This window comes from Tenrec ecaudatus, chromosome 1 (assembly GCF_050624435.1).
Source record: "Tenrec ecaudatus isolate mTenEca1 chromosome 1, mTenEca1.hap1, whole genome shotgun sequence".
NCBI classification, from domain to species: domain Eukaryota; kingdom Metazoa; phylum Chordata; class Mammalia; order Afrosoricida; family Tenrecidae; genus Tenrec; species Tenrec ecaudatus.
The window spans coordinates 106,875,793-106,902,387 of NC_134530.1; the positions used below are offsets into that span (position 1 = coordinate 106,875,793).

General features: G+C 42.8%; 1 protein-coding gene and 1 long non-coding RNA gene across 2 annotated transcripts in view; one reads left to right on the forward strand and one right to left on the reverse strand.

The window, feature by feature from the left end:
* Window positions 1-818: 818 nt before the first annotated feature.
* On the reverse strand, window positions 819-7,505 carry LOC142456261 (uncharacterized). The gene is made up of 4 exons (XR_012786053.1): window positions 7,136-7,505; window positions 6,138-6,280; window positions 3,147-3,221; window positions 819-1,373 (listed from the first exon to the last, which is right to left on the reverse strand). It is a non-coding gene; the product is annotated as an uncharacterized LOC142456261 (long non-coding RNA).
* Window positions 6,899-26,595, forward strand: part of AK5 (adenylate kinase 5) — a 332,878-nt gene continuing 313,181 nt past the window's right edge. Inside the window, exons 1-4 of the mRNA XM_075557438.1 lie at window positions 6,899-7,168; window positions 13,189-13,375; window positions 21,563-21,730; window positions 26,418-26,587. Coding sequence (XP_075413553.1) covers window positions 7,109-7,168; window positions 13,189-13,375; window positions 21,563-21,730; window positions 26,418-26,587 — 585 coding nt within the window. The 5' untranslated portion in view covers window positions 6,899-7,108. The remainder of the gene's footprint in view (window positions 7,169-13,188; window positions 13,376-21,562; window positions 21,731-26,417; window positions 26,588-26,595) is intronic.

Here is a 26,595-nt window from a genome sequence, read left to right on the forward strand (position 1 = left end):
TCATAACATCTCCATAGGACAGAGTAGAATGGCCCCTGTGGGTTCCCAGGGCTGTCAAGTCTTTTTTCCCTTTATTTAATTTTAATTTTTTTAGATAAAAAATTTATTGGGGGCTCATACAGCTCTTATAACAATCCATACATCAATTGTATCGAGCACATTAGTACAAATGTATGTAAAGTTTTATGAGACTAGAACACCTCATCTTTCTCTAGAGGAGTGGCTGGTGGTTTTGAACTGCTGGCTGTACGGTTCCCAGACCAACATGTAACCCCCTGTACTAACAGGTCTCCTTTTAGACAGAAGCTTACTATTTGTGAAATTAGTAAGCTTCTGTCAGAATTAGTAATCAGGTTCTCTTTGTCTTAGTCATTTTTAGAAAGAGAACAATACATATTACACAGGGTTGATTTAAGTATTAAATTAAATAAGCTTATATATGTATAAGTATGTAATATGCTTTATGTGAAGTACTTAGCACGGCACTTTATGCATAAGAAGCATTCAACATTTGGGGTCCCATGTTTTTCCCTTGTCCCTGGGTTTGTTAACACCACTTCCTTACCCCCCCTACCCCCCACCCCAAGTCCCCCCGGGACTGTCGGTCCCGTTGTTTTTCCTCCAGATAGTTCATCCAGCCTGTCCTATTCAGACAGACCTGTGGAGTCACTAACATGCACGAAAACTAGACAGAGGAAAACAAAGCAACAGTATACAACCAGACAACAAAACAACAAAAACAAACCACTGAAAAAGAACAGAACAAAACAGTTCACAAGAGAAAAGCTTGTAGTTAGTTCAGGGATCGTTTGCTGGCCCTTAGGAGCGTTTTCCAGTCCAGTCTGTTGGGGTACCACGCCCTGGCCCCATAGTCCACTTTCAGCATTCCCTGGGGACCTTGCCACTCCATTCCCTTGCTGTTCCGCTGCACTCCCCCAGTGCTTTGCCTCGGTGTGGTGGGATCAGGTCAGGTGCAATTCCCACACTGTGTCTCCGGTGCTGTCCCCTGTATCGCCCTTAGTCACTGAGGGGCATCATGTCTCATAGTAGGGCCAGCCATGTTGTTCTCTCTGTGGACTGGCTGCTCTACTCAGGAACATCATCATCACGGCCTGGTGGGCCAGGCTGTGCTCCACTCTCTCCTCCTGCCCCTTCATCTGCTCCCGTGTGCTCTGATCAAATATGTCCATCTCCCATAGCTGCAGAGTCAATGTCGTCCTTTGGAACAAATTCTTTTCGGGGGAGGGGCAGGAATCCACTTAATTTATGGTGCTGGGGCCAGCCTCCCAGACCTCTCCACCGGTTCCCTCCTCCACGCCGGGATATTGCATTCACACCTTGCGACACTGGGTTGAAGTCTGGTCCCACTTTCCCTGTGGAGATATAAACAATACCCTCCCCTTGGGTGTATTAATGCCCCATGACCCCACTACCCTTTTCTTCCTTGTATTCATCCTTTTGTTTTAGAGAAGGGGGAGTGGCAGGCCTGGTGGGAAATGATCAAGGGTAAGGTTGCGTAGAGAAGAGGTATACGCTAGCCCAGGTGGCGATGAAGCATGGTAGTAGGGCAGGAGGAAGGTCAAGGGAGATGGAGGAAAGAGCTAGGAGTCAAAGGGCATTCATGGAGGTCTAGACAAAGACATGTACATGCAAATATATATAGGAGGATGGGGAAATAGATCTATGTTTCTATATTTATAGGTCAAGTATTAAGGTGGCGGAAGGACCTCGGGCCTCTATTCAAACACTCCCTCAATGCATGAATACCTTCTTTTATTAAATTGGAACTCTATGATGCTCACTTTCCCGACACAACGGCTGGAGCCAAAGTGGGTGAACAAGTAAATGTGGTGAAGAAAGCTGATGGTGCCCGGCTATCAAAAGAGATAGTGACTGGGGTCTTAAAGGCTTGAAGATAAACAAGCGGCCATCTAGCTCAGAAGCAACAAAGTCCACATGGAAGAACACACCAGCCTGTGTGATCGAGTGGTCCCAAAGGGATCAGTTACCAGGCATCAAAGAACAAAAAATCATATCATTGACTGCACACCTCCATGATAGGATCGCTGAAGACAAATGGGTGCATAAGCAAATGTGGTGAAGAAAGCTGATGGTGCCCGGCTATCAAAAGAGATAGTGTCTGGGGTCTTAAAGGTTTGAAGGTGAACAAGCGGCCATCTAGCTCAGAAGCAAAAAAGCCCACATGGAAGAAGCACACCGGCCAGTGCGATCACGAGGTGCCCAAGGGACCAGGTATAAGGCATCATGCAAAAAAAAAAAGATATAAGTGTGTGTATGTATGTGTATATATATATATGTATGTGTATATATGTATATATATATATCATATTAAATGAAGGGGGAAGTGCAGAGTGGAGACCCAAGGCCCAAGTGTCGGCCAATGGAGATCCCCTCATAGAGGGGTTTAGGAGAGGAGATGGGTTAATTAGGGTGTGAGGTAGTATCGATGAAGAACACAGCTTTCCTCCAGATCCTGGATGCTTCCTCCCCCCAACTACCATGATCCGAATTCTACCTTGCAGGGCTGGATAGGACAGAGGCTGTACACTAGTACATATGAGTGTTGGAGGTACAGGGAATCCAGGGTGGATGATACCTTCAGGACCAAGGGTGTGAGGGACGATGCTGGGAGAGTGGAGGGTGAGTGGGTTGGAAAGGGGGAACTGATTACAAGGATCCACATGTGACCTCTTCCCTGGGAGAGGGACAGCAGAGAAGGGGGGAAGGGAGACTCCGGATAGGGCAAGATATGACAAAATAACGATGTATAAATTACCAAGGGCATATGAGGGAGGGGGGAATGGGGAGGGACGGGGAAAAAAAAAAGAGGACCTGATGCAAGGGGCTTAAGTGGAGAGCAAATGCCTTGAGAATGATTGGGGTAGGGAATGTATGGATGTGCTTTATACAATTGATGTATGTATATGTATGGATTGTGGTAAGAGTTGTTTGAGTCCCTAATAAAATGTAAAAGAAGAAAAGAGAAAAAAATGATTAGGGCAAAGACTGTACAGATGTGCTTTATACAATTGATGTATGTATATGTATGAACTGTGAAAAGAATTGTATCAGCCCCAATAAATTGTTAAAATTAAAAAAAAAAGAAGCATTCAACAATTTTTTACCTTGATGAAACTTGTCATTCACTTTTTATTTTAGACCAGACCAGAGTCTATAGCTGATTCCATTAGGCTTTCCTCCTGGGAAGAAAACCACCAGGAGAAACATTTGCATGTTATTACTATAAGTTAAATGGCCCCTAATTAAAATACAGATAGCATAAATATGTTAGGGGTGGAGGAAGAACTGAGTATGACTGCAACCACTCCTGTTGGGTTTAGCAAGTATGGTCCTGGTTTAGAGGCCCTTCAAAACTTTCCACATGAATAGGGGACATGGTCCCTACTCACACGTAGGCTTGGTCTTTTGCTGAGACATAGTTTCTGTGTCAGTCACGAGCTCTCTCTAGGGATGGCTCAGGGAACATTCCCCACAAGAGCCTCTTCCTCAATGACAGCCGCTCCTTTGGAAAGTCCTAGTCATCATCCACTGCCTGTTTCCATTTCCACTTCCCCTGCCACACTCAATAAACAGGTCTATATTCTTTGTCTCGGGGGCCTTCTTGCTTCAAATTGAGAGGTCACTGCACTTTATTTTCATCATTGCACTCATCATCTACTATGTTCTTGTTACCGCTCCCTTTTTGCTTGTCTTGCACTTGTCTGTTGTTGATCTGTCCTCATTGATGCTTATTGTCCCTGTGCTCACTGGCCGTCAGAGGGTAAGTCTCTTTTCTGCAATGAGCGTGTCTGTCTCGCTCAGAGCCTCACACACCCTCTGAAAGTGGAAGCTGACGAGATTGCATTCAGAGATATCTGACGTAAACATTCATAAGAATTGCATCCCAAGAAATGCAGGTCCGGCTTTCCCTTGACAAGTACACATTTGTGTTTCTCGTCCTTTGTTCACCAATATGGCAGTGGGGAGAAATATTACTTGCCTCCAGTGCCATCGGGCTGATTCTGACTTGTGGCAAACTCCAGTGTTACAGAGTAGAACTGGTCCATAGGGTTCCCTTAACTGTACCTGCTATGGAACCTTCCTCAAGAGTGCCACTGGGTATGTTTGGAACTCCAACTGTAGGCTAGTCGATACGCATACACTGTTTGTGCCATCAACAAACCACTATACTTCCATAACACAGCTGTGCCCTACAAGACCCCGCTCCCTTCGCAAAAGTGCTTACTAACATCTTGCCTCTTTCACACATCTCTCATTATAGAACATATCAGAAATCACTGTCAATGCATAGGTTTTACATTGTCTAGAACAAGGGTCCTCAGGCTTTTTAGACAGGGGGCCAGTTCGCTGTCCCTCAGACCCGTTGGAGGGCCAGACTACAGTTTTAAAAAAAGATGAACAAATTCCTATGCACACTGAACATATCTTATTTTGAAGTAAAAACCAAATGGGGCAAAAACACCCAGCGGGCCAGATAAATATCCTCGATGGGTCGCATGTGGCCCGCTGTCTATAGTTTGAGGACGCCTGATCTAGAATATTTAGTGCAATGGATTTTTTTTTTTTTGCTTACTCTCTCTGTATAAGTAAGTTGCCCATCCCTTGACCAACTGCCCTAACCTAGATTTAGAGTCATATGTCTATTCAAAGCCCTGGACCAGAAGAGGAGAGATGCAAGCTGTGCTCTGCTAGATCTTTGCTATAACGGATGACCTTGAAAAATTCTGCAGAAAGTGGCCTCTTCAGTCCTGGGCAGCTCATCCCAGATCTCTCTGCTCATTAAGTAAGACTTCATGCTATGAATCTTGGTTCTGTCCCAGCATTCTTGCTGTAAGGAAGGGGCAATGCTTCCATTGCTGTTGTAGTTTGGCTGGAAATAAGGTAAAAATGTTGGAAGCTGGAACTCTAAGTGGTATAGCATATTCAAGGGGCAGAAACCTGTGTCTGTGTAACTGAAACACCTGTCAAGGCCACCATGTGACACATGTTGAGAAAACCTCATTTACTTTATTAAAGTAAATGAATGGCTCCTTGAGTCCTTCTCTAACGTGAAAACAACAGCAGTCTTGACTAGCAGTTGCTGGTGTGACAAGAAATAGAACCAAGAAGTCTGCAAAACAGAATTTGAAATGGGCATTCAGACACGTGTTGTTGTTGTTGTTTTTTGTGGTAGTTGCAGTGTGAGCTCTCTCCTTGGCCAGATCCCAGATTCTGGTGCCTCCAGAAACTCAATCTCCTTTTGCACACACACTTCCAAAGTTTTGGTCCTGGCACACAGTTTGAGACCACATCCTCACAAACATGGATCAGCTCATAAGCAAGCAATGAAAGGACATCCTCTGGGGGACTTGAGACATCCTGGGGAGCTAGGGTGTACCTTAGCAAGAGTCTCAGCACTCCTTAGCTCCCCTACCCACACTCACCCCACAATTCGCTTTAAGGGCACTCCTTGCACATTCCTCACTTCCAAGCACTTGCCCAATGTAAGTGACCTTTAGCCCTCCATCCAGCGGTCCTAGTTGCACCCAGGCCAAGAGCTTAACTGCTAAAAGAGAGGCTGAAGAGAGGCTGATGCTTGGAGCCCACTCAGTAGCTAAGTGAGAGGGAGGGGGGTGTTGCTCCCTTAAACGTGATTAGCTAGGAATCCTTACTTGAGCCAGTGTCCTCACATAAGATCACTGAGTCAAAAGAGATTGGTGGCACTTAACAACGCCAGGCCTCCACCACCGCCACCCACATCTCCCCCTCTTATTCGTCTCCAAACTTCCTGCCATCCAGTAGGTTCTGACTGCGAGGGCCCCTCCATAGGATAGGATTGGTGCTGGGTGCAACTCCTACGACCTTATTATGTACACAGAATGCAGCATTGCCCGGTCCTCTGCCATCCTCACAATGGTTCTTGTGTTTCTGCCCATTGTTGCAGACAGTTTCAGTCCTTCTTGTCCAGGGTCTTCCTCTGTTCGATTCCTCTTTACTCCCCCAAGCTCGATGTCCTTTTCCAGGGACAGAGCAGACTAGACCGGCTTCACGTGGGTTTGGGTGCTCCGATCTCCGCAGGAGGCAGAGCAAGGCTTGCTGGGGTTTGAACCACTCACCCTTCGGTTAGCGGCCCACTGCTTAACTCTTTACACCGCCAGGGTTCCTTTGATCAACTATTGACTACTTAGTCATCCGCCTGGTAATGAAGATGTCCCGGGTCTCTTTCAGTTCTTCCTGAAATTTGTCAGCGTTTGTCACCCTAAAGGGGAATACAATGGAAGCCAACTAGCAAACTTTCCTGAAGACTAGAGATCACCCTAATGGTAGCCCTCTTTTGGAGGGCCTGAATCCCCCACCAGGAATACGCCTTCCGCCTGACTCCTGACTCTCTCATCAGGGAAGATCTGACAGTGTCAGAGATACAAGATCACTGTTGTGACTTGCAAGTTTGCTCGGGAAATCTCCTTGGCGACACGAAGGCAATCGCGTGTTTGTTTGGGCGCGTGTGCGGACCCGAGGTGGGAAGCCGCAGAGGCGCGGGGTCCGAGACCCCCTCCTCGGAATCCCCGCGGCCGCCGGCTCCCGCTCTCCGCGTCCCCGGGGCGGCGTGTGTGCAGGCGGACGCGCCGCGCTCCCGCGGCGGTGCGGCACCCAGGCTGTGACTGCCCGAGCCCCGCGCAGCGTGACCGGCCGCCGCCGCAGACCGGGCTCCCGGGAGCGCGGAGGGAGGGAGGGAGAGAGGGAGCGGTGGGCGGCTGGGCGACTGCCCCCCCCCCCGCGCCGCGCGCCCGCCCTCCCCCCGCCCCGCGCGGCGCCCGCGCCGCCCCGAGCCCGCGAAGCCGCCAAGCCGCGCGCTGCTGCTGGGAGCCCGCAGCTCGGCGCGGGCAGCTGCACCCAGGCGGGGGCGGCGGGCGGGCGGCCCCCACAGTCCGGGGGGGTGACCGACGAGGGGCCCTGCTTCTCGCCCGCGCGGAGCCCGCGCCGCGTGCCAGAGCGGGAGGACCCCGTCAGCTCCGAGCCGGGTCGCCGCAGTCCCGGAGCCCCGCGCCCTCCGCACCGGGCGCCCCGAAGCACCCGCCGCCCAGCCATGAACACCAGCGAAGCCAAGGAGTACCTGAGCCGGAGGGAAATCCCTCAGCTCTTCGAGGTAGGCGCTGAGCGCGGGGAGGGAGAGGGTCGCGAGATCGCCGTGGATTCGGGGTGAGGACCCGCACCCCGTCGGACCGTCCCTCCTCGGGACGAGAAAGTGAAGGGCTTGCGGGAGCTCCCTCCCCGCTCGCCGGGCGCGGCCGCCTCTTTGGCGGTGGCCAGGCTCCTTGTTCGAGGACCGGGTGCAGAAGCCCGCATCTCCCCGAAGGTTCCTGTGGGAGCCACCTTCCGGCCGGAGGCTGCCCCCCGCGCACCCCCGTGGCCACCCAGGCCAGGCTGGGGCCAGTCGCCCGGCCGTGCGCTTGGGGGCGAGGGCCAGGCTCTGGGCGCCGAGCAAGAACTTGAAACTGAGGGTCGACAAGCCTGGCCCCTCCACCGGAGGAGGCTTGGGACCCTCGCCGCGAAGGGGAAAGTGGGGGGGGGGCATCAGCGCCCCCCCCCCCAGGATAGCTCGGAGGAAGGACAGGGAGATGCGGAAGCCAAGCCCCAGCCCCGTCCAGTGCCACGCGCCCTCCCAGGCGACAGGCACCCGAAGCCGCTGGGCGCTTTCGCTGAAGGAACTCCTGACCGCGGTTTTTGTTTGTTTGGCTTTGAGTTGTTTGTGAAGGGTCGACTCCCTCCTTGCCTGCCCCGAGCACCTGTCGCCCACCCTCTCCTACCCACCTAGGGCTGGGGGTGGAGCGGGGTGTCTGGGTGCGGCAGGGCCGCGTAACTCCTGTTGCTGCCTTCAGACTGCAGCGCGGCACCGGCGGTGTCCGGGCGACTGCCACTCGAGGAACGAGTGACCTAAGCCTTGGGTTAGTTCTTTCAGCCACACCAGTGGGGGCTCCTTTCACTTCCGTTCCTCCCATGCAGAGGAGGAAACCATTCCTGAATCCTAGGTGTTTTTACTTAGCTTAACATTTAAAGCATATTTAAATGGACAGGAGTCTTCCTAGGGTGAGCCCAAAGGGAAAATCCATTCAGTGCAAACTTGGCCCCACATTTCCATAAGGCTGATGTAGTAAACTAAAAGTCATGCGTTGCCCCCCCACCACGCCCGCCACCCATGTCTTAGCACTGTTTTTTTTGTTTGTTTGTTTGTTTTAAACACCACTTGGAAAAATCATTTTGCCCCAGTTTCTTCAAAAGTACCTCTAAGATGGATCACTATAAGAACTGCCTTAATTTTTTCTCATCTCTGTAAGACACATTGTCAGGTCCATCTAAGAAAGATATCCAGGTAAATCACCCCCAGCTCAAGCCTGGTATGTGAAGCCTAAATGGAGCAAATGATTACTCATTGCATGAAAATAATGAGTCCCTTTTGGGAAAGGACAGGTCTCAGCAATATACTGGATTCTCCTAAAGAGTTTTACTTTAAACATATATTCAAAGAGAAAATATGGGAGATGAAGAACAGGAAATTTCTGTCACAAATATTCCTACTCAGACCATTCCATTCAAGGGGAGCATCTCATTGCAAAGTGCTGCTAAAAAAACCCACAAGTCTATTCCTTATAAATATGGGAACTGTTTTTCTTCCTGAGTGGAAGAGAACCACAGAGAATGTTTCAAAGGTAGTTCATGAAAATTTACACAGAAGAGGCAAATAATCCATGATAGGCAAGTTTGTGTTTTGGTTTTTGCCTTTTGTTGACTTTTCTGCATATGAATGACATGTTTTAAGATAGTGCACACCCAGAAAAGGAACCCAACATGCTTGGGAAAATTTCAGAATATTCAACCTTGGACAATCAGAAGATGAATTTGGGGCCTGCTGGGGGCCTCCAAAGCCTTAGTCCTCCCAGTAAGATGCAAAACCAGGTGTTTTAGAAAATCTAGACTGAATTTTCTCCTTCAAAGCCATAATATGTTCAATATGCAAAACTTAACAATTATTCTTGTTGCTGGTGCCTTCAAGACAGTTCTGACTCATAACAACTCTGTACCACAGACCGAAACACTACTCGGTCTGTCACCATTCTCACAATATTGTATGTGTGTGCTCATTGTTGCAGCCACTGGGTCAATCCATTGTGTTAAGGGTCATTCTTCCTTAGGGATATGATCCACTGAAAGACAAAAGAACACACCTCCATCAAAGCCATTACTCTTTGTGTAAAAGCCAGCTTAGAAGCATAGGGGGAATCTCAGGATCAAAAAGGAAGGAGAGCCACTAGTAGATCACATTCAAGGTCAATGTCTGAAGTGATAGAGGCTGAGACCAGAGATGTCAGAGGGTGCAGCACAAAGACCACGGTAAGGAGCAAAGGAGTCAGGCCAAGGTCAGAGCCGAAGTGCCAAGGTGGTGGGCTTTGTGGCCTACAGACAGAAGCCAAGGAATCACATGGCCAAGAGCTAAGGACCAGAGAGATTTGGCTGCTGCCTGAGAAGAGGCACTGCTGCTGACCAATGACTGTCTTCTTACTGTTTACTGATCCTAGTTTGTCGTAACCTGGTAACTTCCCTAATAAGCCCCCACAGTTGTGAATTTTGTCTGTGACTTTTGTGTGGCCAAAGCAGCCAAAAAGTAGAGTGTCGAGGGTTGGTATCAGAATAGATAAAAAAAGGAAGGAGGGTGGAGATATTTCTGATCTCTGCCTCAAGGCACTAGGGTAGCCAGAGATGGTGTGATATGGTCTCTCCGCTCCAGTTTTTGAAATTGGTGATACTACTTCTGCTGTTTGCATGACATACTCTAAAGGAAAGGATTTTTGCATTGGACTTCTAAACTTAAGGTTGGCCATTCAAAACCATCAGCCAATCCATGGGAGAAAGATGAAGCTTTCTACTCCTATAGAGTTCTAGTCTCAGAAACCCACAGGGGCAGTTCTGCCCTGCCCTGTAGGGTAGATGTGAGTTGGAATAGCCTCAAAGGCAGTGAGAGAGACAGAGATAAACTCACGCATGAGAAAGCGAGAGAGGAGGGGAGAGCGAATAAGAGAGTGCCCAGGTGTAAACCAACCAACTGCTATAGAGTCAATTCTGCATCAAGTAGAACTGCTCCCTAGGGTTTCTGAGGCTTTATATTCAACATGTAAGCCTTTATGGATGGTGGCGCCCTAATCTTTCTCTCACAGACCAACTGGGAGGTTCGAACTATTGACCTGTGGCTAGCGGCTCCAAACCAAACCAAAACCAAACTAGCTGTCATTGAGTCCATTCCAGTTGATATCAACCCTATCAGACAGGATAGAATTACCCTCAAAGGTTTCTAAGGCTGTTACTGTTTAGGGGAGTAGAAAGCCACATCTCTCTCCAAGGAGCAGCTGGTGGATTCAAACTGGTGGTTAGCAGCCCCGTGCATAGCTCGCGATTCCACCAGGGCTTTCTTGCAGGTCAGAGAACAGCCCATTAAACCACTGGGCTCCAGCTTCCATAGCAGCGTGCGCAAAGCTGTCTCCTTTTTAGAAATTAGAACATGTGGTATATTGAATCCCAGAAACAGGGAAAGAAATAACCCAATCATGGTTTCCTTTTTCTCTGTCTTTCTGGCCAGCAGAGAGGTTAAGGAAGTAGGATCCCATTCCTCTAGCAGCAGGTCAATTAGACAGTAGTCACTGGGTTTGGTATATTAGAAACAGGCAACTTCTCGTCTCTGAACATATGATCTTCATCATTAAAAATCCTCTTTCTGCTTCTGCTGAACTTACAGCAATTGTTCTGACAACATCTTTATCTCTTTGAACACTTTCGGGAATTACATCATTCCTGAATGGAAACATGGGTCGTAACACAAGCTGACACGAATGACAGTGTGTTTGCACTTTTTCTCCTTACATTCTGTTTGTTTACAGGAGCACCAAATTCAAGGGGATAGAAATGTAGTATTTCATAGAAAGTATAACAATTTTCATGAACTGAATAAATATTTCCATCTAATTTTTATACCTATGGACATGGAACGAACATTAATATGGGTGCTTAGAATACACTGCTGCATAGATGAGTGTTAAAAAAAGAGTAAGGAATTCAAATTTGTGATTTCCAAATTGGGCAACTGGGCTGCTTAGAGAGACCACTCCTTAGAAATTCCTACACAATTTTGGTGGGAGTTGTAGTTATTACTATTTTTGCTATCATCAGCAGAAATTTCCCAAGGTCCAGGTTGGCTCGCTCTTCTGTGTCCGCATGCTGTTGTTAGGTGCGGTCAGCTTGGCTCCAGCCCATAGCAGCCCTATGCCCAACAGACTGAAACCCTGCCCAGTCCTGTGTGGTTCTCACAGTTGCTCCTGTGCCTGAGCACGTGTCCCCCTCCCTCATGGTGTACAGCGTAAACTAGCCTAAACGTCATTGATACTGATATCATCTTTGTATTAATTTCCTCTCTCAACCATGACTCTTCATTAACACAGAGTGAGTTTTATTTATCCTTCAATCCCCAGGATCTAAAACTTTCCCTGTGATATGGAAGGTATGTACTCAGTGGTGGGATTCAGGCAGTTGGCACCAGGTCAGCAGAGCCCACACCATTATAAAATGACTTTTGGTTGAGTTCGGTGAACAGATGATTAAAATGGCATTTGCAGGGTCCACACATGGATTAACTCTCCAGAGGTTCTCCTCGGACCATAATCAAAGGATGCGACCAGCCTTGATGTCAGACTGAGAGCATTGTAAAGTCGGTTGTGGAAGATACAGTTAGGCTAAAATGTAATATCATTAGATCTCCTTTTTGACCGATTTAATTAATTTTTTCAGAAGGTTATTTATTTTAATAAATCATTTTATTGCAGGCTCTTACATCTCTTATAACCATCCAGACATCAATTGTATCAAGTAGGTTGGTACATATGCTGCCAAAACATTTTCCTTCTACTTGAGCTCTTGGTATCAGTTCCTCTTTATTCCCCTGCCACTCTCATGCACCCTTGTTTGACCGATTTGAAAAGTAGTTCCAGTTTAAACAGTGAGGGGGAAATACACACAGCTGAAGCCTCCAGTGAATCCCCTGAGCAGGGATGTGAACGGCCTTGCTGTCAGGCAGAGTGCTTTGGAAAGTGGATTACTGCATATACAGTTAAGTTAAAATTTAACTCCTTATCATTTCATCTCCCTTTGGATGCATTTTAAATTTGTTCTAGTTTTTAATATTTTCTGTTTTCTTTTCTACTGAGGCTTTTGTATGTTTTGTGTTGTTGGTGGTGGTTTTTGTTTGTTTGCATGTTTTTCTGTGTATGAAATCCAAGATAGGTGAAACTATAGAGACAATAACTGTATTACTGATTGCTTGGGCGTATGGCAAGAAGGGGAGCTAATAACACGGGCTACACGAAAGAAGAAAATATGCTAAAATTGGTTGTGGTGAGGATTGTGTGAACCTTTTTAATATGATTAAATTCTTGAATTGTTTTTTTAAGTTGATATGGCAGATGTCATAAGGGTAAAATGCAATTACCTTATCATTTGATCTCCTTTTAGACCTATTTTGAGGTTTTCAGTTTTCGATATTTTCTGCCTTTTTTATTGAGGTATTTCTGTTTTTCTAGCCATTGTTTTGTTTGTCTTAATCCTGTGTTTTTAAAATGAGTTTCTGTATATGGAATCTAAGATGTTCAATCTATAGCAGTAGTAGTTGGATTAATAATTACCTAGGAATAAGGCGGGGGAGAACAGGGGAAATGAGTTGCTAATGGCATTGAATGTGAGAAATATTCTGAAACTAATTGTGGTGAGGACTGTACAACTCAATATGACTGAATGATTGAGTTGCATAATATGCAAAATATATGCCGGTAAAACTATTCTAGAAAAGAATGTATAGGCGTGAGATAAACAACGACATGGCGAGGCATGGGGTATACTTGACTGTGATGTGTACATCTTGAAATATATAATTCCTGGATTGTTTAAAGAACTCTGAGCTGAAAGTCAGTTGATTAAGAATTTTAGGGGTTATATTACTCAATTTCAGCTCTTTTATTAAAATGCAAATGAAAAGAACACAGACATTTTGAATTCAAAGGTAGGACATATATTTTTAATCAAAGTATTAAAAAAGATGTTTTATTTAGTCATTTCATTGCTGTATTTCAGAGTCTCTTGAATGGACTGATGTGCTCCAAGCCTGAAGACCCAGTAGAGTACCTGGAAAGTTGCTTACAGAAAGTCAAGGACCTGGGTGGCTGTGACCAGGTGAAGTGGGATACCTTTGTCAGTCAGGAAAAGAAGACCCTCCCGCCTCTCAATGGAGGGCAAGCTCGGAGATCCTTCCTAAGAAATGGTAATGGACATGTAAATAATGGACAGAGCTACAGTTAACACAGTCCTGTGTAAATTGTATCACATATACTCACTTCTTACTCACAAGCACAGGAGGTTTTTAAACATTACTTCAGTATGTGAAAATTGGCATTTTACAAAAAATTGAGGATGACCACATTAGTTCACAAAATGGACGATGACGGCATCAATACATAACTGCCAAACCGCTAGGCATCGTGGCTCAGCCAACGAGACGCATAACTTAACCAGCATGGCCCATGAGAGTTACTCTTGCCCAGCACGTTGGTATGTGTCACGGCCTAATGTTTGCTGCTGTTGTGCACACTAGTCAGGTAACAGGTATTTTTACTATTGTCACATATGTAAAACATAGGTAATGAGGTAGTTGATAAGTGAGGAGTATATATCGATACACAAGTATTATAATTTAATTCACTAGGCGTCCAAGTGCTTTGGAGAATATATGGCCTTGTAGCATGATTAATCTATCTTTGCTACTAATTTTAGTCACTTTCATGATAAGACTAACAAAATTACATGCCCCAGTCCAATAATTCACCAAAGGCTTCATGAAATTTTATATTACTGACTTCATTATTTTGTAAAATGAATTACTTTAGCCAACTATGATTTTTCCCATAAACTTGAAAATAAGACCTTTCCAAATAAATGAATAGACTAGAGATAAAATTGCTAGTTATTATATAACAATTTAAAATTTTTCATTAGTTGGAAGAGACTTGCTTTATTAATATGTTTCTAAATCTAGACTTCATCATAATGCTTCTGGATAAATGTATATAAAGTTCTATCTTGCTAACTCAGCAAGTATTTGTTAAGCAATTTTTGAATGTAATATATTAGATCAGACATTTGAGTGTTTATAGATAGAAAATATAAATGTGCTTAATTGTTAGGATTTATAACAAAGAGCTGGAGTTTATTGGATAGATTCATTATTACTGTTTTTATCTTTTGGAAATGTGTGCTTATCAAAACTTGAACAACATCATATTTACAAAACCACGCTCAAGAAAAGTCCCAACTCTATTGACAGATTTTATCATTAAGGCAATTCTACTTACAGTTCCAACTCATAGTGACCTTATAGGGTTTCCAAGGCTGTAAATCTTTCGAGAAGCAGATTGTCTTATGTTTCTCCCATGGAGCACCTAAGGCAGCGGTTCTCAACCCATGATTCACGACCCCTTTGGGGGCGTCCAACGACCCTTTCACAGGGGTCGCTTGATTCATAAGGGTAGCAAAATTACAGTTATGAAGCAGCAACGAAAATAATAATTTTATGTTGCGAGGTCAACACAACATGAGGAACTGTAGTAAAGGGTCACAACATTAGGAAGGTTGAGCACCCCTGAGCTAAGGGGTTAGAGCCACCAACCTTCTGATGAGTAACTGACTGCCTTAGCCACTGTGCCACCGGGACTCCTTACAACCAATGTAAGGAAGGAACAAGTCTTAGTTTCAGTTTTATCTTATTTAGTCATGACCCATTTTATTTTATTGAATGCAGTGTGAAAAAAAGTCGATGTGTTAATTCTTTAGAAATGCAAACAGGCTAGAGCAGCAACAATATTTCCCCCAAACACCTCCAGAGTGGAGGAAGGTCCTTCCCAGTTCATGCAGGAATCTATATTAGGCAATTTAGACTTTGGTGCACAAATGTTTTGCTGCAAGTAGATATGACCCTCTCATCACCAGCATCAGATTCCCTAAGGCACAACTAAGATCATTCAAGTTTCCATGTAAAACTAATCCCATCAATTTTCAAATTTTAGAAACAAAGCACACATAGACAATTAGATAATATTCAATGAGACCTTGAGGTGGCAAGGTTCGCTTTTCAAGTTGATCTCATCACTGTACAAGGCTTTTCACGCCAGCCCCCCTTGTAACTGTCAGGTGCTGTTAAGTCAGTTCTGACTCTGAACGTTACCTAACCCCAGAATGGAACACTGCCCCGCCCTATGCTTTCCTCACAGCCATTGTGAAGTTGAAGCTCACTATTGCCACTGTGTCTTCCAGTTCATCTCGTTGAGACTTCTCTTTTTCACTGACCCTCTACCCAGGATGACGCTCTTCAGGAGGAGTTAGTCTCACTTGATAACATGTCTTATGTACAGGAGATGAAGTCTTGCCAGCCTCACTTGTAAGGAGCATTCTGGCTGCAGATCTTTCAAGACAGATTTGTTCATTATTCTTTGCCAACACTTTATTCAAATGCATCCTTTCAGGTCTTCCTTCTTCTTTCTCCAGATTTTGCATGTATATGAAACAATTCAAAATACCACCGCTTGGTTCATATACCCCTCCCTCCTCAAAGTGACATCTTTTGGTCTTTAGCACTTGAAAGCGGTCTTTCAAAGTAGCTTCACCCAATGGAATACATGCTTTAGTCAGTCTGCTGCTGTGATGGGCACTGATTTGCAAATCCAAGTAAAGTGAAATCCTTGCAACTTCAATCCTTTTTGCTTCCCATGTGATGTTGTTCGTTGACCCAGTTGTGAGGATTCTGTTTTGTCTTTTACATTGAACCGCAATCCAGATTGAAGGCCATATTCTTTGCTCTTCATCAGTAAGTGCTTCAAGTTCTCATTTTCATCAAGCAAGGGTGTGGCATCTGCAAGATGTGAATACATGTTCCAAGCCGAATGCCTCATTCTTCCCACAGCCTTCTCAGCTTTGTTTACTCAGCATGCAGATTGAATAAATATGGTGAAGATACCACCATGAGACACACCTTTCCTGATTTTAAGCCATCCTGCGTCCTCTTGTTCTGTTTGAAGGACTGCCTCTAGGTCAAGGTGCAGGTTCCACAGGAGCACCAGTCAGTATGCCGGAATCCCCATTCTTTGCAGTGTTAGCCATCCTTTAGTGTGGCCCACACAGTCGAATACTTTTGCTTAGTCTGTACTATACAAGTAACTATCTTTCTGGTAATCTCTGCTTTTAGCCAAGATCCATCTGACATTAACATGATATCCTAGCTCATTGTACATAGAATTAAGATAGAGAAGGTAAATCCTCGTTACTTGATGCAAAATAAGTCAAGTCTTTACCTTCTGGGCTCAGTCTAGAGGTTAAGGTTATGCTTTCAATTGCTTACACAATTGAGTTTTCACCAAAAATTTTGATTTGACCTCCTGGAACCATTCCAACACTGAGGAGTTTTTTTGTTCTCACAATTCCCACATAGTCCCCTACTTTTGTTTGTCACATTGGAAGCCCAAATTAAAGTTCTCACTCTTCAGAAACAGTTCAGGGTATGAAGAGTGGAAAGTAAGCAAAACTGGAGATTAAAGTTTCCCTTCAAACTATGCAGACACAGTTTGGATATGGCCCTTCTCAGGGATGCAGGTACCTCTTGAGTCACTAGAGTACCATCTAGTCAGCTACCACTGGAGTACACCACTTGGTGGATTTCAGCTTCACTGAGTAAAATGGTGTCACTGTTAGAATCTCACTCAACCTTAAATGCATGCCCTTTTTAAATCAGGTGAGGTAAATAATGGGGAACTGTCTCATAAGTGTTAACATTGAAGTACTCTCCTACCTCAGGAATTGCTATGTTTTTTCTAAGATGTTTGCACACTCTTGAAATTAATTGAAGAGGCTATAATGCTGTTAGCTGAAAAGCAGCTCCCTGGCTATCAAAGTGGCTGTTTAGCAGAAAAATCAAACTTGGAACTTCAGACTGAACAGCGTCCCATGGCTTCATTATGCATAGGAGCCAGGCAGACCAATTGTATACTGAAACATGGTGGGAGCTATGGCCAAACTAGAGAGCAGGAATAGAGAAGACATTCATCATCGAAACACAGGCACGTTCTAAATCCTGAAAAGCACCAAACTAAAGATATCTATTAAGCCATATTGGGCCCACAAATGATGAGCGTGGAAATCCCCCAATGCAGCAGCGTGGGCTAGAACAAAATTGAGAAATGTAGGTTTGGTTTCTGAATTAGACTTGAAATTACTTTCCAATTTCAAGGTCTCCATACTTCCTAGTACTTTACTGGAGTTCCCTCTCAGAAATCTTTTAATTATTCATGAAATAAATTCTTTCCTTGTACTATAGTGATAATATTGTGTTACACTACCTTATATGTGGAACACATGCTAAAATATCAAAAGTGGTTTCTAAACTAATTTGCCCCATAGTAACACTTTTATTTCATGAAATGTTTTAAGTTGTGTTCGTAAGTTTTATGTGAAACAAGTCATTGAATTCAACAAAAGTATTAGCTTCCCAGTAACTGAAAGCATTATGAGTATTTCTAAATCTAAAGAGTGGCTCATGAAATATTTTCTGAAATATTGCCAGAATCATATGGCATTGTGATTTAGATGGATCAAACCCATCAATCACTTTGTAAGAGAAAGATGAGGCTGTCTTGTTCTGTAAAAACTTATAGTCTTGGAAGCCTGTGAGTCAGAATCAACATGTTTGCAGTGAATTGGTTTGTTGTTGGTGGTGGTGGTTTATGGTACTGCTAAGTGATCATGAAAACTTAGTCTATGAAATAAAACATTTTCATCATCTAAGCAAATTACTTTCATAGTATCAAAAATATGATAAAATCAAACTCAGCTGCCACGAAGCTGATTCCAACTCACAGATAATTGACAGGACAGAGTAGAGCTGCCCCATAAGCTTCCAAGGTTGTAAATTTTTACGGAAGCAGACTACCTCATCTTCCTCCTATGTAGCACCTGGCCAGTTGGAACATCCATCTTTTCAATTAACAACTGAATGCTTTCACTACTGTACTACCGAGGCTCCTTAAAATATGATAAAATCATATAAATTATTGGTTGACAGTTCTGTAAGGTATTGTAATACAAGTGTTAAGTGACCGTTATATCCAGGTATATATATCTATGAATAAATGAGTAGCCAGCCATAATTAGAGTTCTAATTATTTAGCTTAAAATATCCATAGAACTCCTCTGTAATGTTTAAATTCCATCATAGATGCAACTTGTCCAAAGCCAAACATGCCATATTTACTTCAAAATATTTCCCATTTTTATGAGGCCATTCAAACTGGATAACAATAAACTATTTACGGATTACTACCACATCCTAACACTCTTCTAGGATTGAAAGTTCAGCAACCAAAACAACCCTGAAACCTGCTCTCAAGGAGCTTACATATTAGCAACAAAGTCGGACATTAAAAATACAGTTAGAAGCACAGTGGGTGCTGCAGGAAATAATAGGAACTCGCCATTTTGACAGAGGTGATGGACCTCATCTAGTGTAAGGTTCAGGTTGTGATATAATTCATCAGTTCTGTCGTGATGTCATTTGGCAGTTATGTAACTATGTAATAATGCTATGGTTAGCCTTCCTGTGTGATTAGATATGGTCATCCTCAATTTCCACATAACACTTTCATTTAACAAACTGGTGTTTGGAATCTAACCATGTCCTTAAGTAGGGAGTGGGTGTATTTTTGGAGCAAAAACCAGGTCAGAGAGTTACTATAATAAATACAATATTACTTAACTGTTTTAGATTTGAAATTTGGAATTAATTTTGAGTTGTCATGTCCACCTTTACCATGTCTTTAACATCTACCCATTTGTTTCCATTTATTCTAATCTCTCTCCAATTTCAGTCTTTCAAATGACACTTGATTACCTTCACAGCCTCCTAGTTAGCCTCTCTGCTTCTCGTCGCTCCCTGCTCAAATCCATTCCAGCTGTCATCAGATGACGTTTCTTACAACACATGCTTCCTCATGCCCCTTCTCTGTCCCAGAAAACTTCGATGGCTTTGCACCAACTGTTCCCTTTGCCCTGATACTCAAGACTCCCACATTACGACTACACACTGCTTACCTGTCAGATCTCCTGGTTCTTACACATATAAACAAATAAACAAACACCATTTCACAAGGCTGTTCTTCATTATTACAAATATTGATCGAACACCAACCATGTGCCCAGCAGTTTTAGAATCTGGGATGTGGTCATTGATACGAGCCCAGATTTTATGGACGTGAGATTCTAAAGGACTAGGATCCCTGGTGGAGTTAGGTGAGTCACACACTGGACTGCTAACCCCAAAATCAGCGGTTGGAAACCTTCATCGGAGGAAGATGAGGTTTCCTTCTCCCATAAAAATTTAAAACCTTAAAAACCCACGGGGCAGTTCTACCTTGTCCTAAAAGATCACTATGAATTGGAATCGACTCAGTGGCAGTGAGTTGGTTTGGGGTGTTTATGAATATATTCTAATGGGAGAAGATGAATGAATTTATAAATGAGTGAGCAAAGCTCTCTCATGGAGAAGTGGCAGGTGATGTGCAGGACATCAGAGTGATGTCTTGAGATCCATTGGTAGCTACCCTAGAGCAGGAGATCAGGAAAATGTTCTTATTGGAGGTGGCATTTAAGGTGAGGTGGGAATTACGAGAAGCAGCCAGGCCTGGGACCATCAGGGAAGAGCTCTCAGGTAGTGGATTGTGATGACAAGTGGGACATGGATGACTAGCAGAGTATTAACGGTACTCACAGAATCAAGGGATAGTGGTTTGGGGAAGATTTTTTGGCACTGGAGCCAGAGGAACGTAAACCCGTGGGATGTTTTAGGGGAACGTATGCATATGGGAATATATGTAAAAGGTAAGAGAAGAAAAGTACTAAGGAAATGTCTAGATTTTTGCTTGGCACTGGGCAAAGTGATTACATTTCAAGGTAAATCGGAACACTATTCCCGTGCCTTTCTCAGCACAGTCTTTGAGGGATTTTCTAAGGAATACTCACGATCATCTGCAGATGGCTCCAGTTCTTTCATGGAACTACATTCAGGCCAGTGGGTCAGCAGTCAGAGGCCTCATTTTTTGTATCAAGAAAGAATGGCTAGTCCTGACTGGTCCAGTATCTAGGTTAAGAGATACCAGTATTAGGACTAGATACACTACCTCCCCTTAGCCAAGTCCCTCATGGAAAACCAGATGGCTTCCTCTCTCCTTTGTCCTGGGCTTGTTGAGTACTTCGGGTTTCTCTGTGTTTCCTGGCATAATGACACATGGGATGAGGAAGGAGGGAGCTATGAACTAGACAACTGGTTGAGACCATCTGCCCGACTGGGGCTTGCCAGCTCGTTCCTCCCATCTTCTTGAAAATGCCATTTGTGGGTACGACTTGGAGCTGTTTTATTTTCCCCAACTGGCACACACTTCTCACATTGCATCAGCTGTACTTACCTTTCAAAGGTCAGCCCCTTCCACTTCTGCAAGTGCTTTTCTACTGCCTTAGCTCCCAAATGTCTACCCGTGAAGTCATCTCCTATGGTATTTCCCATGAGAAGTCATCTCCTATGGTATTTACCATGAGAAGTATTCATTTTAGCCCTGAGTAGTGTGCAATCTTGTCTGGTGTGCATATAGCATTAAATAAAAATCTTTAAATGTTTTTATCTTTATTTTTCCATCATATCACCCTCAGCACATTAACATGTCTGGCAATAAGTGGCAAGTGTAGAAATAAAATCTTTACACATTCATGTTTTAATTAAGAATGTTAAAGGTGATAAATATTAGGAAAGAAAAATTCTATGACATTGTAAAATATTCTTCATGTGGAAAGTCTCTGCTGGTATTCTCACTTGCTTGTTGATTATTTCTACTGGGCCACACTGGAGTTCCTAAATTATAGTAAGTGTACATCTGTATCTGTTTAACACAGGAAATAAATGATGAGGAAGGTTTTTACAGGAAAGCTGCATATGACCATGCAGGTTGTGCACTGTCCCCCTTGGAAGTCAACCACGATCCATGCAACCTTTCAAGCAACACAGGGCAGTATGGAAAAGGTTCCTCTAGGGCACAGGCTCATAGGCCAAGTGTGACCAAGACATGTCTTTGTAAATATAACTTTTTATGGAACATAGGCATGCCCGTGTGTTTATTTGTTGTCTGTGCTGTCATGGATGACCATGTTGCCAACAGAGATGGTTGGCCCTCAAAGCCTTAACTTTTCATCCCTGGCTCAGTAGGGACGTTTGCTAAGTAACCCCTAAAGAATCTTTTTTCCAGTAGGAAAAAAAAGAAACAAACTCATCTAGTTTCACATTTTATCTACCAATTCTTAAATGCAAGAAATGTTTTCTTGTGCTTTTCTTTTTCCGTGCCAAAGTAATCTTACTCTTTTGCAGTCTTGCCCGAAAATTCAAACTTTCCTTATCGGCGGTATGACCGGCTTCCTCCAATCCATCAGTTCTCCATCGAAAGTGACACGGATCTCTCCGAGACGGCTGAGTTGATTGAGGAATACGAGGTGTTCGATCCTGCTAGACCTCGACCCAAAATCATTCTTGTCATAGGTATGAGAACAGAACACAGAATTTCATGTAGTACTAGCTTTGCTTATTATTTACATTTCAAAACATTTCTCAACAGTATGTCTCTGTGAAAATAGTTAAATAATGGTAAGCAAGAGAAGCAAAAGCTAAAGAGACAGTGTGTAGAAATATTTTTAGCACAATTGTCGACAAAGCAAAGAAATTATTAGAATTAGATAACCTAACGCCTGTTGCATTTTTATAGAATGCCGTTACAATGGGATGGAACTGCTTTGTAATTAGTTGAAAGTAATAATCTCTTCAAGATTTAGTATCCTGTGAGATTATTTATTTCCTATTTAACACAGATTGTTGTGTCTACTACAAGTTTTTAAAACTTAATGTGTTTTTCCTTTTATTCAACAAACTGAATTTTCATTCACTATTTCTTTTGGATGGGATATGAATAATGATATATTGTTAAAGACTGCTGCAAATGAATCTTCTCTTTATGGCACACTGGCATTTATAAAAGAATTTAAGTTCCATTGGGAAGCAAATCTAATAGAAGCAAATGTAATAGAATTATGTTTTATACTGCAGAATACAACACCTGGGTATTAATCAAAATAATAACAGCTAATTTTAAAAATTACCTCTCTGAGTATTAATGTTGAGTATGAAAATATCAGTCCAATGCCAACTCACAAGGGATAGGTGCATTGAAAATGTTTTAAATATTTTTGAAAAATATGTTTTGACCACTCGTACAGTCTAGATTTCTCAAAACCTCTAAAGTGTGCAGAACCCCTTGAACATGCACCATATGCAGTAATTGCTCACTCGCTAGGCTGACTCCGAGATGACGCAGTGGGAAAAACTAGCATAAAATGCTCAAGACTGTTCTGCCAGGATGAAGGCACGCAGCCCCCGGGTCGAAAAGAAGACATAAGAATGATGACAACAAGAAACGACATGCAAGTAAACACGCCGAGCTACTAGACCCCTTAAGTGACTCACCAGACTAGAAGTGACATTTGCACATCTGAGTGTGTAATGAAATATGAAATTGAAAATCATCTAGCCCTGAATTTTTAAGAAGCAATATTGTGGAGAGAGACATAGCAATCTGCTTTTTGAAAGTAAAATGTTTCTATGGCTTATGGCAATCACCTTCAGTCTCTACTCTTTAAAATGCAATGTTGTTGTTTTCATGTCAAAACTTTGGGATGCTCACCTATAAGACCAGGGGGTACTTTTTGATGACAGAACCACAGGTGAAGCGCTGGACAGCTTTCACTGTTTGATGGCTTATGTGAGCAAAACACATGCCTTCAGCTTGGTTGCCTTTGTTGGTCTGAAACAATTGTCAGGGACTTATAACATGATGAACAATTGGAAGTTGGATTGACCATAAAAATGATGTAATACTAAATGGTTCTTTAGAAAGACAGTACATATTTTTATGCATTATGACTTTTATATGAAGATAAAATAGTTTAACAAAGAACGACCTTTGGAGAAATTCTAAAATTTCAAATCTTTCCCACTCCACATGTATTTGTTTGTGCTTTTTAAATTTTGTAAAGTCAACTTGCTTTCTAAGAGTAAGTCCCTGACTACAGGCTTACAGGCTGTCTTATAACTGGTTGCGCATTACTAGAAAGCTCCAGAGGAGCACAAGGGGATGCAAGTTATGTTGCTAACCATAAGGTCGGTTTTTTGAAACCATCAGTCATGCCACAGGAGATTGGAAAGAAATGTAGTCCCAGAAACCCCCAGGGACAATTCTACGCTGACCTATGAGGTCGCTGTGAGTGCTAAAAGACTCTGTGACGGTGAGTTTGGTTGGGGTTCAGAATGAAGCAGAACCGATGAGTATAAATCACTGGTCAGGCCTGAGATAAGGAAAACCCCAACCACAGGTCACAGGAGAACATTTAAGCAATCTCCTGACTTTGGATGAATTACCACGTAACTTTACCTGAACCTTACAAATGTTTACTACTTTCAGCTTTGAAAGGGAGGGGGTAGAGGAAGTTAAGATGACCATGTGGTATTGCATATAAAAATTTAAGAACTTCTTTTTCCGGTAATACAGAATTTTATAGAAACTTGCACTGACATGAATCTCTCTTAAGCGAACATAGTCGTAGAATCTATGATTCGGTTAGATCTTAGCATTTATTAGTATTAGAAATAAATAGAGCAAAATTAATCTGACTCTGGCTTCAGAGATAAGAATGTAAAATTAGTTTGTTAGGAAGCTTAAGTAATCAAATGGATCCAATAGGTTGATTCTCTGCAGATTATGTAAATCATATTTTTGTTTTTGCTGTCTGCCATTACCTCTCTTACTTGATAAAAGGTAGGCAAACTTTTTTAGATCAAAAGCATGGAATTGGAACCAAATCTTATTTGTGATTTACAAATAATTTATTTTAACTTAGTAGAGGTAGTTCATAGTGCTTTGTCTAATTGGGTAGGACTTAGGACCTCTTAGAAAAAAGAGTGTTCAAATAATATAAACAAATTTCTTTCCTAAACCTAACAAGGCAATAAAATGGTGAAAGCTAGATATTATTAGGTTTATTAATGAACATCAGAGGTAAGAAATGGTTACCAATCTCTTAGAATCCTTTACATGAGAATTCTAAAGCTGCAAAAAGCCATGACTAATCCAGTTTACCCATTCAGAACTCTCGTCATAAGGAGGAGGAGGCAGAGTGGAGAGAGCGGCCAGAAACAGCAGCAGCAGAAGGAACATTTTGGTTACTATATGAATAAATAACTCGTTTCTCTTTTCCTTGTCTTTGCAACAAAATGAAATATTTATTAAACAATTGCATCTACAGTGACTTCAACACACAAGACACCTGATGTGTTCAATTAGTCGTGAGAACATCTGCTCATTTTATGACTGAATTTTTAATATTTCTTAATAGATTTTCATTATTTGTCGATGGAATTTTACCAAAATACTTCAGTTCATTAGATACTGATTTTAAAAATGGCTTCTCAGCATTCAGTAAGCTATGTCAGAGCACTTGAAAATGTTTCATTTTGATAATTGCCATCACATAACTCTGCATTTGGCTGAGTACTGTGGGCTTTATTTTGAAATATATTTTGCCTCTAAATTCCCGTTAGTCTAAATTATTCAGAAATACCAGTTTACTAGAGAATTGATCTAAAGTGATTTGGGACTAAATTATGAGGCAAATGTATTAATATTTTATGAGTGTTTTACTATTTATGTTTTTCTTTTTAAGATAATTACCTGTGATGGGGACATTGGTGATTTAGTGGTAGAATGCTTGTTTTCTACGCAGGAGACCTGGGTTTGATTCCCAGATAATTTATAACACACTGTGGAGGTTGAAATAGAGCATGCAGAATAAATAAGAGTAGGGAGAACGTCCTGACAATTTGTAGTTTCAGAAGAAACTGCAATGACAGCCATATGAATAGGAGTGGGTCAGTGGCTGGGGATATTCCCGAACTGGATAGCATTTAGTTCCATCATACATGGACTCATTGTGGCTTGGAGACCTACTCATTTACTTACATCTAGTCAATTCTGATTTATAGTGACCCTATAGGACAGAGTAGAAATGTCCCTTTGAGTTTCTGAGACTTTAAATTTTTATGGGAGTAGACAACCTCATCTCCAACAAAGCAGCTGGTGGATTCAAACCACCAACTTTAACAAACAGCTCAATCCCTTTAGTGTGCAATCCCTTTTAGTAGCTCCTGGGGACCTACTAGAAGACAGCCAATAGCAGCAACAACCAATTATCAGTAATTGGTTAAATTGCAAGGTTTTGATCATTTAAGACTAATGAATCATAAACTTATCATGCGTTCTGTGAAATAGTTTTATCCTAAAGACCTTTTCAACTAGGTCTGCATGCTCAAGATATAAAACCTCTTTTGAATTTCAAGGGGTTAGGGCAATCAGTTTGAACCTGTTGATCTTGGGGTGCTTTAGGTATAAAAATAATTACTGTGTTTCTCTAAGCTGCACATTAGCTCCTCACTGGCATAGGACATGTACCTGAGATCGCATTCATTTTCTTGTGCGTCCCATAAGCTTTTCTTTAGAAATAACCATTGACTTTACACAGAAGAGGATAATAACTGCATTGTTTGAAATTGCAGAAAAGTTAGTTATTTACTAAAACAGGAGTAGAAAAGTGTCTCAATTTCACACAGTGGGTCAAGACAGCTCTGCACCTCCCTTAGTTAAGTCTATATTTGTTCCAGAGACAGAGGAAGCATTGGCCAGGAAAAACCAGTTGCCATGCTTTGACTGTGACTCTCGGTGACCCCATGTGTGATAAAGTAGAATGGTACTCTGTAAAGATTCCACTGGCAGGTTTTAAGAAACAGATTGCCAAACCTTTCTTCCTAGGTGCATTTGAACTACCAGCCCTTGGGTTACATGCTCTGGTACTTGTGGCCACTGTGCCTGACCAGGCTCGCTGGGCCCCTGCTGTGTCAAACTAGAGCTGGGCCCCATCAGGTTTTCAGGGAGTGATTTTTCAGAAGTAGGTTTCCAAGCCTTTCTTCTGAGGCACCTCTGGGTGTTGTCAAACTTTCTGCCTTTTGGTTAGCAGCCTAGCATGTTAACTGAGGCACCCAGTGACAACAAGACGAAGTTTTATCACTTCCTTCAAGGGATTTTTTTTTATAAGAAGGTCATAGTTTTGCCTGTCTTCAATAATAGGTGGCCCAGGAAGTGGAAAGGGTACTCAAAGTTTGAAAATCGCAGAACGCTATGGGTTCCAGTACATTTCAGTGGGAGAATTGTTAAGAAAGAAGATCCACAGTACCAGCAGCAACAGGAAATGGAGTCTGATTGCCAAAATAATTACAACTGGAGAATTGGCCCCACAGGTACTCCT